The 18824-nt window shown below is 29.8% G+C and overlaps 1 protein-coding gene across 6 annotated transcripts in view; it reads left to right on the top strand.

Moving 5' to 3' along the window:
* Positions 1 to 487: 487 nt before the first annotated feature.
* Positions 488 to 18824, top strand: part of LOC145833885 (centrosome and spindle pole-associated protein 1-like) — an 86344-nt gene continuing 68007 nt past the window's right edge. For 5 of the 6 annotated variants that reach the window (XM_082941125.1, XM_082941127.1, XM_082941129.1 and 2 more), the window contains exons 1-5: positions 488 to 719; positions 7378 to 7554; positions 10217 to 10312; positions 10408 to 10629; positions 11042 to 11439. In XM_082941125.1, the coding sequence (XP_082797251.1) occupies positions 588 to 719; positions 7378 to 7554; positions 10217 to 10312; positions 10408 to 10629; positions 11042 to 11439 (1025 nt within the window). In that variant the 5' untranslated portion in view covers positions 488 to 587. The remainder of the gene's footprint in view (positions 720 to 7377; positions 7555 to 10216; positions 10313 to 10407; positions 10630 to 11041; positions 11440 to 18824) is intronic. The other variant, XM_082941128.1, reaches the window with a different exon arrangement.

Here is an 18824-nt window from a genome sequence, read left to right on the forward strand (position 1 = left end):
CTAACTTTGTATTTAATATTAGTTACTTATGTAATCTAAAAACACTCTGTTTTATCTATCTTAATTACCTAACAACATAGGCTCTGTTAATCAAGTGTCTTTTTCATTTATAGCCAAACATGGTAGCTGATAGTATCAGTGGGTTTAATTAAAAGTTGATACCATACTTTTATATGACTAAAGGCATTAAATTACTATTTTTACAACCTGATTTTATCTTGTAGAGTGTCAACTAAGCTACAAGTTTCTTTTTCTGGATTTAAAAAACTTAAAATAACTTTAAAGATAAAGCTGGTTAAAGTCAGATTACAATATGTTTCCTAAAGGAACTGCAGGAACCTAAGGAAAACTAAAACTGCAAATTAGTAGAAATCACTAAAAATCTGTAAAACTTAAACTTGTATGAGTTACTTAAAGTTTAAATCTTTATCTGTTCATTTTATTATACTTTGAATTTTTTCAATGACTATTTGTTTTTGCAGAAAAAGAAAAAACATTTGATAAACAAAATTACTTAACTTGTATGATCTTGCTTTAGTCAACCAAAACCATTTACCAGTAATAAATAAATTATAAATCTTAAGATAATGACTAATGATAATGTTGACATTTTTGTTGAGCAACAAAAAGCTATCATTGCTAAAGAAAAAGAAATATTCAATAATAAGGTTTCAGTTCCAAGAGAAAAAAATATTGAGAGAGACTTATACAAGCAGAAGGTATGTTTAATTTGTCTGACAAATTATATCACTTTTTTTAATGATTTTTTATTTACAATTTGTTTAAATGCAGACCAAGTTTAGTAAATGTCAATTTATGATTATAATTTTAAAATAAAAGTTAGCGTAAAGAATTACTGAAGAAAAAGTACATCTTGAAGTGTATTGTTTTTAAGTATTTTAGATGTATTCTTTCTGATTAAAATAGTATCAAATATTAAACAAATATAATAAGAATTGCTTTTGTATCATTATAATTATTATTCTTTATTGTGCAATTTTGGACTCAGGCATTAAAACCTGAGCAACTTAAACTGGACACACAATGAGAAAAATTAAAATAGAAACATTTATGTTCAACAAAAAATAGACATAAGCAAAACATCAAACATAGTTATAATTTTAAAAACTCATTGATACTTATTTGATTGATATAAAAGACATTAACTTAAGACTTACAAACCTATTTGTACAAAATTTATAAAATGAAATTAACATTCTGTCAAGGGGAGGCGTAGGGAAATAAAACTAATTAAAATTACAAGTAGAAAAATGAAGAAATTGGTAGCTAATTTAGATGAGATAAATATTATACAAACCTATATTTATTTGTTTTTCTGTTTTGTTTTTGTGAAAAGTTACTGATATTTATACTATTTAAATTAATTCTTTTTATTTATATACCATTTGCATTTTAATATCAATGGATTATTTATTTTGCTTTATATTTTATTACACAAAGGTTTTCAAAACTATACAAGTTTCATTCTCAAGTGATAAATTTTAAATGAAATTAGAAAAAATTTTTGGTAGCTCAAAAAATTTTTTTTAATTATGACGTATGAATAAATTCAAAATTTAGAGATTTAGCTAGTAAAACTAAAGTAAATGTATGTTTATTAATGGATTGTTAATAATTCTGTTTTTCCATTTAATGCTACTTGCGTATTTAAATTAGGTCGCTCTTCCTCAATCAATATTGATTCCAGGCTGCAGAGTTCGCTTTGCTTACATTGTTTCAAAACTTTAAAGTTTTTAACCATGTCAGAGTTTTGACAGGGTGTACAACTAAAAAGATGTTCAAATATTGCGCTGTTTTTATCTGTTCCGTAGTGGTCTGTAATTTGTCAGAATATTTGCTGTGATGTTTCTCCAATGTAAGAGATGCTCTGATCTGCAGAGCAGGTGTATTTATATATAACATTTGCGTCAAATACTTCAGAGCATTTACTTTTGTTGCTGAAGTAGTCAGAAACTATTTTGCTGGTGTAGGCCTGTTTTATATGTTGTGTTTTTGAAATATGGATGTTATTTGCTTTTGGAATCTTATTGAACAACTACCTACATAAACTGCTGTAAAGTAAGAGTAGTTTTCAGTTTCTGTTTTCTTTTCATTTTTTGTGTTAATATTTTCATTTTGTTTAAATGTTAAATTGTTGATTTTGTGAGCTCCAAGAAATTTGTTAATTTTTGACTCTATAAGGCTTTTGGAAACTGATTGTTGAGTAATAAGTTTTTAATTTTTGTAAGTTCATCTTGAAAAATGGTATAATTTGAGCATATATTAAGTGCTCTGTTTAGATTGAAGTTTATTAAACCAAGTTTCCAAGATTTAGGACAAATACTAGTATATTGCATTATTAGACTTGTGTCTGTTGGATTTCTGTACACATTTGTGTGTAGTTGGTTTAATATTTGTTTTACTTCAGTATCAAGAAACAGTAGTTTTCTGTCAACGGATCTTTCTAAAATGAATTCTAAGTTTGGGTGTAGAGTATTCATTTCATGATAGAAGTTTGTTAGTTCAGTTTGGTTTTGTGTGACTACAAATATATCATTTACATACCTTGTGTAGAATAGAGGTTTTGTTTTTAAATTTGTTTGTGATTGGTAATTTTCTTTTGATGCTACAAACCAATTGGCTAGGATTGGGGCCAATAAGCTGCCCAATTTCTTTAATTAATTCTTTTTAGTTTCAAGCAAAAATGTTCTATCCTCTCACACAACACGATACTACAGCCTGTGGTAATTTGTTCCCGATAGTCTTTGATCTTTAAAAATGAACCTTGCCACTGACTGTTGTTAAAATTATTTTTACATTTTATATTTTATAATTTCCTCATTGATTGTGGGAAAAACAAAAAAAAAAGACTGAAAAAAGCCTTATATTTGCCGTTAATAATTTCATAAAGCATAAATAAATCAAATTTCTATCTTCTATACTCTAGAGACCCCAATACAAGTTTAACCAATCTATCATTGTATGATATGTTACAACAACAACATATCAACCAGGTAAAATTTCCCTGCAAAAGTTAACAAAATTGTGCAACACGTTTCTACCATATATATTGTTTGTCAATCTTAATTGTATGTTATTTCTACTATTTATTTAAAAAAAAAGTATAACAGCACACAGTTAATTATTAAATATTTAAAATTAAGCACTTTCAACTAAAACTTAACAAATTTATATTTAAGACAAAATGTTAAAAAGTTTATTAAGTATAAAATGACCGAGTTTAAAATAAAAACTTAGAAATTATAAATTTTAATGCTGAAGAAACATTGCTGTTTATTGCTAAAAATTATAAGATTTAAAGTTATACTAAAACAAACCAATGATAAAAACTTACAATACTAAAATTATGCTTTTAGAATATTTAAGAAAATGATTACTATAAAACTACTTAAAGAGCATAAGGAAGGGGGGTTTTCTTACAAGTTGGTCTTATCTTGTACAATTTATCTTAGCTATCGGACATTTTTAACTGCTTATTAAAATTTAAAGTAACTAATGATATATAAGTAATCAAAGTTGGCAAGCTTAAGGTTGTAGGGGGGAGGGTAAATCACTTTTTTCACAATTTGATGTTATTGTATAGAGTTTTTAATAATCTACAGGTTGCTTTTTACTGATTTTAAAAGTTCAAAATAGTTTTTGAGATATAGCAGGTCAAAGTTGGAGGCAACAATAGGTTCCTTATGGGAGGCCCAAACTAAAACGGCAAAAAAAGATTATTTCACTAAAAATCTATCTTTTCCTACGTTTTTTAAGACAAATACATACCTCAAACTTTCAGGAAATGTTCCTTGCAATATTTAAAAAGTTCAGTTAAAACTTGTTTTTTTTTGTTTCTTTCTCATAAAATTTTATTTTTTAATTTTAAAAAATTCTGTTTAGACAGAATTTTCTAAATATTGCAAGGAACATACCCTAAAAGTTAGAGGTAGTTATCTCAAAAAACATAGGAGAAGATAGATTTTTAATGGTTTCTAGTTATTTGCTGTTTAAGTTTGCCTCTCCCATAAGGAACCTATTGAAGTCTCTGACTTCTACCAACTATATCTTGAAAACTATTTTGAGTTTGAAAAAATTGTAAAAAGCAACATGTAGCTTTATTAAAACTCAATAAAATAAGACTAAATTATTAAAAAGGTGTAACCCTCTTATACCCTTAATAGGTACCTTAGGAAAGGCACAAACCAAAAATGAAATAAAAAAGATAATTTAACTAAAAATCTATTTTATCCTTCATTTTTTAACCAATCTTCTTCAGGTATTTACAGTATAAGTCCATTACTGATATTTGAGTTTTTAATGCCCAACTTTTTTAATTTTAGAAAGTCAAAAATAACTAAAAAAAATGCACCAATTGTATATATAAACTAAAATATACTGTTAAAAATTCTTTTTCTATTTCGTTTAATATTTAAAACATTTTAAAGCTAATAATGCATTTATTTTGTTTTTTTTGTGAAAAGTTTTTTCACAAAAGTACCTTAAACTTTTGCAGAAACATTATACAACCTAGAAAAATCAGTTGTTAATCAAACAGTTATAGTTATTTAATAAAGTGATCACTTTAAAGTAGAGTTCTGTTTGAATAATATTTTTATTATTTGATTGATAACATAGCAATGGGGTCTCTTTTATCTAAAACAGGGGTTGACAGCCTTTTATAAGTAATGCGCTAACTTTACTAGATAAAGTTGCTTGCGAGCAGTACTTTATAGAGTAATGAGTATTCTGCTGGCTCCAGTTTCTTAAAATAATTGTAGAAGTCAGTAAAAAAATACAGTTTTAAAACACAAATGTAATAAAACAAGCAATAATAAAGCACTAGTAGTTACTGATTATCAAATTAAACGTTTATTCAGGGCCACAGATTTTTTAGTCTCTAAGATTGGCAACTTCCTTAACTCATTTAAGTAAGAATTTTTATAATTGCCAAGTATCGAAGTATGAAGAAATGCATGATAAGGAAAGTATTAAAAGGTTCTCAGCTCTGTTGCCATCTGTCTCTCCTTTGGACACATCTGCTTCTGAGTCTTGGTCTAGGATACAAAAATGTATTTACCAGAATGCCTTGAAATCTTTTGGAAAGAACAAACATACCAACAAAGACTGGTTTGAAGAAAAAATCAATGCGTTACTTCCTCTATTAAAGATAAAGCAATATCTTATGTTGATTATCAACATGACCCAAGTTTCATGGGTTAAAAAAGACTTTGTAAAGCTTTAAAAAACTTTTGAAGAACAGCTAGGAAGTGCGCTACTGAGTTTTGGTTAAAAGCTAGTGCTTGTATTCAAGATGCTGCTGACAGAGGAGATATCAAATCAGTTTAATGAGGAATAAGAAAAGCAGTTAGACCAACAAATAAGACATCACCTCAAAAACAGTAGAAATCTTACACAATAGGAATGAACAATTGGGAATATGGGTTCAATACTTTTCCCTTCTATATTCTCCTTAGAATATTATTACTGATGATGCACTTAACAGCATGGATGACCTGGATTGCAAACCAACTAATGAAGAGTTCAGTAAAGCCATTGGTATGATGGCTCTTTAGAATGCTCCAGGCAGTGACGGCATACTAGAGGTCTTGGTTCACAGTTGTAAGTCATGCTTATAACCTCACCTACTATGAATTTCAGTTAAAAATTGGAGGAAGGTATGGTGCCACAAGACATGCATGATGCTAAGGTCATAACCTTATATAAGAAAAAAAGTTCAAGATCGGACTGCATAGTTACAGGAGTTTTCTCTTTTTGCGATTGCTGGTAAATATTTTGCAAGAGTAACTCTTCTTTGACTCTTGCTAGCTGAAAGAGTATATCCTGAGTCTCAATATGGATTTAGGTCTAAATAATCTAGCACTGACATGATATTTTCTGTACGCCAGTTACAAGAGAAATGTAATGAACAGAACATACTTTTATACATTGCTTTTATTGACCTTACTAAATCCTTTGACTTAGTGAGTAGAGAAGGACTATTTGCTATACTGCTGAAGATTAGATGTACTCCAAATTTATTTAGCATTGTGAAGTCTTTTCACACAAACACAAGGACATTCATCCAATATGATGGTTGTGTTTCTGTTTCATTTAAAATCAAAAGTGGGGTAATGCAAGGCTGCGTACTTGCTCCAACTCTGTTTGGAATTATCTTTTCAATGCTACTAAAGCATGCTTTTGGTTTATCAACAACTGGTATCAAGTTTCATACAAGAACTGATGGACGACTTTTCAATCTTGCAAGTCTAACAGCAAAGCAAATCTGAAGATTTTCACAATACGTGATCTTCTCTTTGCTGATAATGTTGAAATCGTGGCTTACTCTTCCCAATACCTGCATACACTACTGAGTTTGTTTGCATTGGCATGCTCAGATTCTGGCCTTACTATAAGTCTTAAGAAGACTAAAGTTCTAAGTCAAGGAACATATACTTTACCATCAATCAAAATCAATGGAATGGATATTAAAAATGTAAAAAACTTTGTATACCTTGGCTTAAATGTTGTACCAAGCGCATCATTGGACACAGAAATAAATAGTCGCATTGGTAAAGCCTTAGACACTTTTGTTAGTTTGACTGCAAGAGTTTAGGATAACCAAAAGTTAAGCATTTGCTCAAAGGCTAACGTTTATCGTTCTTGTGTATGCAGTACTCTGCTATACAGTAGTGAAACAGTGACGTTGTCTAGCTTGCAGGAGAAGAAAACTAATACCTTTCACCTACAATGCTTTTATTGCATCCTTAGAATTGCATGGTAACAAAAGAACACCAACGAGATAGTTTTGAGACATACTAGTCTCACCACCATGTACTTTACCCTCAGTCAGCGCAGGCTTTGCTGGCTTGGTCATGTTCTGAAGACAGATGCTGAGCTCAGTAAAGCGAATTCTAAAATCTCTATTGTATAGCAAGTTGGTTGTTGGCAAACGCAACCAAGGTTGTCCAAAACTACTTTTTAAGGACGTATGCAAGCGTGACCTAAAAAGCTTGAATATAAGATCTGATGAACTAGAGTTGCTTGCAAATGACCGCACCAAATGGAGATCTATTGTACATAAAAGAATGGAAGAAATGGAAAAAGAATACTTTAAGAAAACAGAGAAGATGAAGAAATGAGAAGCAGAATAGATTTTATTCATTTTTTATTTTTATTTGTTTTTACTTTTTATTTATTATCTGTTTGTTATGTTTATTGATCACTGTGCTTTTTAATTTATTATTATCATTTGTTTTTATTCTTTGTGCACAATTACTCATAGCCAATCTTGACTGATAGCCGGCCTTTTATTATTAATATAAATGAAGTATAGCAACACAAAATTCTCTAATAGCAACTTTCTTTTTTTATCAGGATGATGACTTAGTTTACAAAAATACATCCTCTAAAGCATTTGTGGACACAAATCCAGTTCATGCAATAAAACGTCCGTCAACTCCCAAGCTATTAAAGCTAGGTGAAGATTACAAGAATTTTAGAAATGATTTGAATAGAGAACGTCATAAAGATTACATTAAATCACTCAATAAAGTGAGTTATAATTATTAGTATTTTTATTTAATTTGTAATATGTATTTAAACTTAAAATAGTTTTCAAAAAACATATATTTTCGTAGTAAAACTTTGACATTTATGAATTATGCAGGGTTGCCACAATAACTGTTTCTTGGGACTTCCCCAGTATTAATTTTTTTTGCTTCAATTTTCCTTTGTTGTACTTTAATGTCACAAATATTCTTGCATTAGGTTTTCAATATCCAGAAGCAACTTTTTTAAAATTTTGTTCTTCAACTCTCTGGGGCCAGATGCAAATGAGAAATTTTGTTAATTTATTACCTTTTATTAACCTCTGTCTCCCACTTTTCACTTCATTTTTTAAGGATAAGCCACTCACTGTTGACCATTCTGGTTTTTGCTTAAAAAATCTGCTAAATTAATTATTGTTATTGCACAAAAAATTATTTTAAAGTTTCATAGCACTTTTTGTTTCCTTCAGTAATGGCCTGATAGTTTTTTATATCCTTTGCTGGCTAGACTGCAGTAAGAATTTTGTAATTGTCATTTATATTAAAATTTTATTGAATTTCCAATACTCCTCAAAAAAAAAGTTCGTCTCTTTGCTTTCATCTGTCTTCAAATTGTTCTCTAATTCAGCAATCCTTTGATTCATAATGTAACTATATGAGGCCACTTGACAATAAACTGGTGGATGAATAAAATTTGATTGATCATAACTTTTTGAACAATCATTATGTTGCATGCCAGTACTGTTTAACTTACTACTGTAGTTATTTCCCATTCCTAGTGCAATGTCGCTGATTTTGCTATTGATTTTTGTAAAATAATTGTCTTGCCAGAATTACTTATTTAATACAGCTAACTGGTCTTCACTCTTGAAACTAGCCCATCAAGTGATATTACCTTAATTTTGTAAAAGTTTTTTTTTGAAAAAAAAGCATTATTTTTAATTTTTGTGATAAATTTTTTATTTTTTTACATTATTAAAATTCTAATGTGACGTTTTTTTCTGTTAATATAAGAAACATTTCCTGAAAATTTGAAGAAAATTGCTTGAAAAATGAAGGAGGAGATAGATTTTAATGAATTTTTAAATTTCCAAGAAAATTGACCCCAAAAAACTTGCGGTCCATACGTTTGTATCGGAAACTTTGTATTAAAGTTCCAATATCTCAAAAGTTAAATGATATTTTTAAATTCTACAATAACAGGCTTGTAGTTTGTATTTAAAGCTTTCATATAAAAGCCAAAGTTAATTTTTGTAAAAAAAAATGTAGGACCCCCCTATGGCCTTAATTTATTACAACAAAAAGCTTTTAGAATAATAAAAATTGTATTGATATAAAAATGAATTGGCAATACACTAAAAAAGCTTTAACCGAAACTGTTTAGCAATTAAAATTAAGCTTATTGAAAGCAAAACTATCAAATTGCCTGTACAATATCCAAAGCAGTGGACATTCAAATTCCAAATCTATTTGAAACCAAAGCAGAACTGTCAAATTGTCTGTACAAAATCAAAAACAGTTGACAGTTCACAAATTCAAAATCTGTATCAAACTGAAGCAAAACTGTCAAATTCAGATAAACCTGTGAGTTAAATTAGCTCATTTCTTTTCTGTTTCTACTTAATTAATTGTCAACTGACTGCTGCTTATATTAGTTTGCAACAACTAATGATTGATGATGATGATTTGTGTTTAAAAAGTGCAATTTGTTCTTTCATGTCTTTTTTTGACAATTCACTTTTTATGGTAATACTCATTAGGTAGGGACTCATTACAATGATATGTGTGTTGTTATATTTTTTGAATAAGTTATGCATCGGAAAAAAGCTGTTTAACAATTTATTTAATATAGTTTGTTAAAACTACTTTATGTTTAAATCTTGCATACTAACAAAGTTTAAAAGTATTTATTTTTTCAGTTATGTTTTAATAAAAAAATCTACAATTATTTTTAATTACCTAGTATAGTATTTTTTATACATTTTATCAGGTAAAAAAATTGATAGTTTTTAATGTTCCTGATTAAAACAATGGAATAATGTTTTATTTTGTTTATATTGTAAATTGTAAATGATATTATTTACAAATATTCTGAATTCCAAGCTGATCGTTTGTTAATAAAGATCCCAGCAAAGCAAGTTTGCTGGAATGATTAATAAAAAACAATTTTCGCAGTACTTTTTCTTTATTGAAATGACATATTTTTCTGTGTTTTAAACGAGTTAACACACTCAACGGAGTTCTTTAAAAAATATAAATACTGCAAGCAAAGAATAGAAAGCCAAGTAGGTGAGTATGTGTATATATTAAATTTAAGCATGATCACTATAGATTACAGTTACTATTAGATACAATATTAATATATAATCTAACTGTTATAAATTTAGAAAAAATATAATTAATAAATTTATAAATTTAACACATTTCATCTACTTTACCTTCTACTATTTCCTTGCACTATTTATATTTTATACAGAACTCCGTTAAAGTGTGTTAACTCGTTTGACACACATAAACATGTATAAGTTCAATAAAGAAAAAGTACTGCGCAGTTTGATTGTTATAGTTTATATCTATTTTATTTCATGTGTTTTAATCAAGACACAAATTAAATTTTCATTTTGATATTGAATTTTTATTTTTAGTCAAATATTTTTAATTCTCAGAACAAAGTAATGAGTTCATTACAGAAAAGTATACTTGCTACTCAAACTTCAGATCTTGGTATGAGTTTGCCAATAAGAGATCACAAAAGTGCTCAGGTTTCATGATTTTGTACTTTAAATAATTTTTATAATTGTTTTTTATATATTTTTTATGTTGCTTAGTCTATGTGTACAAACGTTTTCTGTTTTAGGAAAAACTAAGAAAGGAAAGAAATCGTGAATACAAAGAATATTTGATGAAAGATAACGAAAAAAATACAGAAAACCCGTACTACGAATATCACAAGTCTGAAAATCGTTTGAAGTTAAAAACCATTTCAAAAGTAGCATCACCAAATATTATACATTCCGAAAATTCTTTAAACATAAAGGAACCTGCACTTAAAAATGAATTATTTAACAATAACGAACAAGTAAGACTTAAGTACATTTTGAGATTTTACCATGATTTCTTTGCATTTTTAATAATTCCTAAAAAACTATTTATGTAAAGTTTTTTCTGTTTTTTAAATACCCTTTTTTTAAAGTTTATTATTTAATATGTAATACTAAAAAATTTAAGTCAGTTAATACTATTTTAAACGGCAATAGACAATAAACTTCACCCCACTTGTTTAATTTTTTTTTCCATAGAACTTTTTGTTATAAAATTAATGTGATTGTTTTTGAAATGTATAGTTTTTTTTGAATAGTTTATTTTAATTTGTTTTAAATAATTGGATTTGGTTCCTTTTTTTATAGTATCCGGACGGATTCGTATCTTGGATCTAGTAGATCACTATTTAAAAAAGTAATTAAGAGTTAATTGTTTATGCTATTTTGTAGGGAAAAGAAATAAGCCAGAATCAATTGAAAGGCGACGACAATCATCTTTTACCACCTAACGTACCTGACAAAAATCATGAAGCTCAAAGTATTATAACCAATTTTAATAAGGTCGATGACTATGTGTTACTTAAGCAGCGAGAATTAGACGTTTACGCTTCAAAGCTACAGGGAAAAATTGAAGCGGATGCTTATGCGCTGAGAACGCGACAGGAAGCTGACGATTACTCTAGGAAGAAGAAAAATATGATTGATGAGACTTATCAAGAACTACTTGAGAAAAAAAGGAGAGAAGAACACAAATACAGAAGCTCTGTAAATAGTTTTTATCCTCGTGCAAGGGTAAAGGAAAAAGATGAAAGTTACTATCCTGCTTTAAGAATAGTTCCCAGAGTTAGGTTTTATGAATTTTAACTTTTTTAGCAAGCTTTTTATTTATAACATTTTATTATATATTCATACTATTTTTTTAACGAAGAAATTAATGGTTGCTGATAGATCTAAATCCAATGATTAAATTTCTCTGGTGTACTATCTGATGTCAGATTGTCCCCAGACTTTTTACTAGTTGTTTCTGCTGCAAACGAGCTGTTTGTCTTTGGGGTAGCTGTTGAAGTTGTAAATCAGTCTAGTTTTATTGTCATGGCTTATATAACTCATAGGTTACCACACATAGGCATAGTAGGAGGACTAACATTTTCTTTACAAAAACTAAAATTGGCTTAAAAAGCTATTTATAAAGTATAAGTCAGTTTTTAACACATATAAAATAAAATTAGTTTTTAAATATAATAATAACAAATTTAAACATAACTCTTTCTTTATTTAACTGAAACATGTTTATGTGTGTTAACAAGTTAACATACTTCAACGAAGCTCTGTAAAAAAATAAATACTGTGAGGAAAGAATAGAAAACAAAGTAGGTGTGTATATTTGTTTATAAAAAATAAGAATAAATACTATAGATTATTGTAGAATAATGGTTGATAATAGGTACAATATATAATGTTATATCCGACTCTTTTAAAACTATATAATATTTGTAATTAATAAATTTAAGTTATGATAAAGTAAAACACCAAATAAAATTACAAATCAAAATATAAAGCACACACATGAAAGTTGTAGAAATACTATTTCATAAGATTAAATCGTCGTTAAACATTCAAAAAAATATTTAATAATTATGTAACAATAATATGTTCCAATACATTACATTAAGAAATTCATTTACCTTCCATTGCAAGGTAGATAAATTATTCTTTGTGTTTGGAAAAAAGCAGTCATGCACTTAAATTAATTTTTTTTACAATTGTTTTACATACATAATAAGTAATATACTGTAAATAAAAAGGAGTAAAACAACTAACATTATTTACTGAATCAATAAATTAATTAATAAATCTAAGCTGAAGTGCCGCGAAATAATTTAATTATAGTTGAAGGTAATTAAAGCTATAGAAATTTGGGTAATACATATTTCTAAGATGTTTATAATGGTTAAATCTGAATTTAAAAAAAGTAAAGTTAGATACAACTTAAAATAATAAATTTAAGTTTTAAAACTTAAGCATTTTACACGCAGACCCGAAATGCACCAAAGCACAAAAGCTAAAATTGTTATTAAGCAATAAAAATCCTGACCAATATTTAAGTTATTGCACTATACATAAAAACACTTTGACTTAAACTGCATAAACATTACATATGAAGTAAAATAATTAATTATTACTTCAGAAAAGAGCAGTCGGTTGTTTAAATTAAACATCTTTTACAGAAGCTTTAAATATAAATTACGAATTTGTGTTTAATATGAATGTAAAAATTTAGAATAACAAGGTGTTTATGTGCCAAGTATAAACCTGCAGTAAAAAAATCCTCTCATCAATCAATCTATTGGGCGTAGTTGGTAAAACAGCACGATTTATCTGTGATTTTAATACAGGCTTCCAATTAAACTTGGAACTTAACACACAAACGAACATGAAAAATATATAGTTGAGTAAGAGCAAAAAACCATGTTGGAAAATAAAAAGTAACATGTATAAAAGTAAATATATAAAAAAATAAATGAATAGAAAATATGTTTTAACTTAAGATATACAATTATATTAATACATATGAAGTAAGTGTTTGTGTGTTCATGTGAAAGAAAAGTTAACGTGAAAGGTGAGAAAGCGGCAAGATATTATTTGATAAAGAACCGTCAGTCGTGTACACAACTAGAAATGGAATGGAGCATCTTTCACCACGCCAACAATAATATCGGTGGTGCGAGTAAGATCTGTAAAATATGCAACCTTGAACGAATAGCAATATTAGCAGAAGATAGTAAACAATTACTAAACAAAACACGTGATATTTCAAACAGCTGTGTACACAACCGGTGGTTTTTCTTCAAATAAAATAATCTTTACTTTTAATAATAACAAATAATATATAGTTTTAAAACAGTCGGATTTAACATTGTATATTGTATCTATTAATATCTATTAATCTAAAATAATCTATAGCATTTGTTCTTATTTTTAATAAACAAATATACATACCTACTTTATACAGTAATCTTCCTTTATTCTACCAACATATTTCTGTGTGTCAACGAATCAACACACTTCAACTGGGTTCTGTAAAAAATAATTACTGTAATGAGAGAATAGAAGCATAGAATAATGTAGGTGTATACATGTTTTCATTAAAATAAGATATTTTCTACAGATAATAGTTATTAATAGGTGAAATACTTAATATTAAATCCGACTGATATTTATATGATATTTATGATTATAAAGTCTGAAATAAGTAAAAATAAGTAAAGTAAGCTAAATTACACAACAAATTTACTGTAAACATAATATAATATAAACAAACAACTCACGTTAATAGGAAAGATAACTAAATCAAAATTTACTGTCGTTAACTAACGAAAAAATTACATTTGTTACAACTAATAATTACGTCACAATTAGTGATGTACCGGACCCGGATCCGGACTTTTTTTTCAAAATAGAATCCGGCCGGAACCGGATCCGGATTTTTTTTTTCAAATTAGAATCCGGCAGGAACCGGATCCGGACTTTTTTTTTCAAATTAGAATCCGGCCGGATCCGGATATCAGACAAAAATGGCAATATCCGGCCGGACCCGGATAGTGAGTCCGGTACATCACTAGAATAAACTAGCCTGAGTCAGAATGAGGTTTTTAAAAACTGAAAAAAAAGAACTTTAATCTAATAATAAGTAGAACAGCTAGCCACAAGGTTTACAAGTTTAGTTGTTATTTCCAATTAAAAATCTGAAATCAAGTTCTTGAACAAAATACACTAGAAAATTACAAAATATTGAAAACTGGATCAGCTCAAACTCATTCAAAATCTAAAAGCGAACTAGTCTGAGTTTTTATAAAAAACTAAACTAGCCTGAGGCAGTCCAAAATTTTCTAAAATTCCCAAAAATTTTCAAACTAGCAGGGTTGCCACTGTTTAAGTCAATAAAACTAGCTAGAGTGAGTATAAACAAGCCTGAGTCAGAATGAGGTTTTTAAAAACTGAAAACATTACTTTAATCTAATAATCAGTAGAACAGCTAGCAAAGGTTGACAATTTTGTAGTAAAGTTGTGGACTGATTGTGGTACACTTAACTTATTAGTACTACTCATCATAATTAAATCCTACCTTATTTAATTAATATCTAACAAGTACTAAATTCTAACTGAGACTACTTTCTATAATCAGACACGACAGTTTTGAGTGATGAATCTTTTATATAAAACACAGCAAGAAATACTAGCATATACAAAATTATTAATTACTTTAGTAGCACTTTAAAAACTTGAAGCTATTTAAATCTATATCAAAAGACTTAAAACAAAAAACTAAAAATTAAATAAAACTTTTAGTAAACAAGAAACTGTAAAATTTTTAATAAACTATAAACCTGGATTAAATATTTAAACAATTGAACACCTGTTGAAATATTCACTTTTAAAACAAAACACTACTTACAATAATAATAAGGCCCGCTATCAGCCGAGATCGGCGATGCGTGTTGTGCACAGAGAAGAAAAAAAAAAAAAAATTACATGTTTAAAAAAAAAAAAAACAATTAAATTCATTCTGCTTCTTATTTCTTCATCTTCTTCTTCGTTTTTCTAAAATATTCCTTTTCTCTTTCTTGCAGTCTTTTGTGTATAGTTGATCTCCATTTGGCACGGTCATTTGCAAGCAACTCCCAATCATCAGTTCCAATGTTCAAGCTTTTTAGGTCGCGCTTGCATACATCCTTAAAACGTAATTTTGGACGTCCTCGGTTTCGTTTGCCAACGACCAACTCGCCATACAATAGAAACTTTTGGATCCGCTCAGTATTCATTCTCAGGATATGACCGAGCCAGCGAAGCCTGCGCTGACTGAGGGTAAAGTACATAGTGGTAAGACCAGTACGTCTCAATACTTCCTCATTGGTGATCTTTTGCTGCCATGTAATTCCAAGGATGCGACGAAGGCATCGTAGGTGGAAGGTATTGATTTTCTTCTCCTGTACGCTAGGTAACGTCCATGTCTCGCTACCGTAAAGCAGAGTACTGCAGACACAGGAACGGTAAACGTTAGCCTTTGTTCGAATGCTTAGCTTTTGGTTATCCCAAACTCTTGCAGTCTAGCGAGCGAAAGTGCCTGATGCTTTGCCAATGCGACTATTTATTTCTTTGTCCAATGATGCGTTTGACGAAACATTTGAGCCAAGGTATACAAAATTATCTACATTCTCGATATCCTTACAATTGATCTTGATTGATGGTAAAATATTTGTTCCTTGACTTAGAATTTTAGTCTTCTTAAGGCTTATAGTAAGGCTGAAATCCGAGCATGCCGAAGAAAACTGATTCAGCAGTGTCTGCAGGTCTTGGGCAGAGTGAGCCACGAGTGCAGCATCGTCAGCAAATAAAAGATCACGTATGGTGACTTTCTTCAGATTTCGCTTAGCTCTTAGATTTGAAGGGTTGAAAAGGTGTCCGTCAGTTCTTGAATGAAGCTTGATTCCAGTAGTTAATGAATTAAAAGCATGCTTTAATAGCATCGAAAAGAAGATTCCAAACAAAGTTGGAGCAAGTACGCAGCCTTGCTTTACCCCACTTTTGATTTCAAATGAATCAGATACACTACCATCATATTGAATGGTTGCCCTTGTGTTTGTATGAAAAGACTTCACAATATTGAATAATTTTGGAGGACATCCAATTTTCAGCAGTATAGCATATAGTCCTTCTCTACTTACCAAGTCAAAGGCTTTAGTGAGGTCAATGAAAGCGATGTACAAAGACATGTTCTGCTCATTACATTTCTCTTGTAACTGACGTACAGAAAAAATCATGTCGGTTGTAGATCTTTTAGATCTAAATCCACATTGAGACTCAGGATATACTCTTTCAGCCAGCTTCTGAATACGAGGAAGAACCACTCTTGCAAAAACTTTACCAGCAATCGCAAGAAGAGAGATTCCCCTGTAACTATTGCAGTCCGATCATTCACCCAATGAGGAAGGTAAACTGTGGCGGAACAACACCTTATTGGCTGAGGGCTGCTCAGCTTAAGGCAGGCGGTGGTTGTTCAGTGGAACTAAAAAAATCCTCCTACCGACGAATACGACCCCTGGCGCCCATCCTTTCGCTAAACAGGATTAGGCTTATCACCGGTAACTGCCGTATTCCGTGTTGTGTCTTCGCAAAAAACCTGCGAAGCTGGAGTACACAAAGCACAAAGCCAGGGCATAACATTGAGATTCCAGCTGTTGCCCATGCAGCAGGATCTCACTCTCCACAGTGAGAAGAGCTCAGCGAAACAGCAAAGCTGATACAGCCAAGATTCATCATTGTCGCAGGAGCTGCCGGAATGACATTGAATACAAAGTCAGACCGCCTACGTGGCTCCGACTACGGCTTTTTGATCAGAGTTTTGTATCTCCTAGAGGAATAGAAGTACAGTTCTTCGGAGTTTCCTCTACCCCCGTGTTTAAGACTTTACCATGTCTGATTTTTCCTCAGGGTTTACTCCCGAAGCCTTTGCTTAGCCAAAAGCAACCACAAGGCAGTGGTGGTCGGCAAAGGTTTTACAGAGCTGATGCTAAATCAGCTCCAATCCCAAGGGGAGATCATGAAAGTTCTTCAGGGATCTTCTGTGTCATCTTTGTGATCTTCTGTGTCATCTTTGTGATCATCATTTGTTTAAAAACAATCAGTAATAAACTTTACTAATTTTTGATCACAAACTTGTTTTTAATGATGTCATGATTGTTTTTAGCTTATGTACAGTCTTTTTAAGATTTAAGTTTTTGATTAACATCCATTAAATTACCGTAAAAATATAGTAATAAAACGTTGGTGTCTATCAAAAACTCCATTTTTATTATACTTACAATAAGCATTCACAAAAACGTTCAAAATATTTTGTTGCTTCAAGCTACACACCAAACTAACTAACTGCTTACATATAAACTGCCTGTCATGTTCTGATGTTTTGTTGCATCAGTATTTAGTTTGAAACATTTCGTCATATGATTCTCATTGGCTCGTGCATTCAACCGTTTTAACTCTAAATATTCTCTGAGCTCAACTTTAAACAGTAAATAATGCAAGTATTCATTCCAAAGTTTTCAACTTTACAACATATGTAAAGAGTTTTATTTCATAGTTTAAATGTAAACAAATGTAAATTAGTCACGTGTACAAAATGAGCCAATCACGGTAGGTGTTAATTTTAACTGACGAAAATGAATCTTATTAATTTACTCAGGGTTTGTTTTTGAAAAAATAATTTTCAGTATGCTCTTTTTTACTAACTAGATCCGGGTACGGCCGGATCTCTGTTAGGATCCGGCCGGACCCGGATCTGAACTTTTATTTCAAATTAGAATCCGGCCGGAACCGGACCTGGACTTTTTTTTCAAATAAGAATCCGGCCGGAACCGGATCCGGACTTTTTTTTCAAATTAGAATCCGGCCGGATCCGGATATCAGACAAAAATGGCAATATCCGGCCGGACCCGGACCCGGATAGTGAGTCCGGTACATCACTAGTCACAATGTAAATGAGGTTATTTAAACTATTTAATTTGTATTGTAAAGAACATTAATTTTGTTTTTATGTAATCAATTTTGAACAAAAATAAAACATTAAGCATTAGTTAGTGAATCAATAAAATCCAACAAAACTCAACGACGCTGAAGGCAACAAAAGCCACAGAAACTCGATGTAACATGAATATTATATATTGAATGTTTGTAATGATTGGATCAAAGTTATATAGAATTAGGAAGCAGATTTAGTTCAAATGTAAAAATCAAAAATGAAAAAATTAAACTTTAAGGAAAAAACAAAGCACAAAAAACATAATTGTTATTGGGCTTACAATGTACTGACCGATAATTAATTTACAGCGACATACATAAAATCATAATGACCTAAATTAAATATATATTGTATTTTATTATTAATAAAATAATTAATTGGTAAAGTAGGAGTCGGCTGTTTAATTTAAATATCCCATACAGATATTTTATATATTTAATAAGTAAATTGTGTTATATTTGAAAGTTAAAATGTAAAACATCAAGGTAGTCATATGCTAAGTATAAACCTGCAGCAAAAAAACCTACTAGCTCTCTTGGGTTTAATAGGTAAAAAAGCACGGTTTATCTGTGATTTGAATACAGGCTTCCAATTAAACTTGGAACTTAACATATAAAGGTGTGAAGAATTATAGTCGGAGGGTAAAGCGAATATATG

The sequence above is a fragment of the Thalia democratica genome, chromosome 4 (assembly GCF_965202585.1).
Source record: "Thalia democratica chromosome 4, ktThaDemo2.hap1.1, whole genome shotgun sequence".
NCBI lineage: Eukaryota > Metazoa > Chordata > Thaliacea > Salpida > Salpidae > Thalia > Thalia democratica.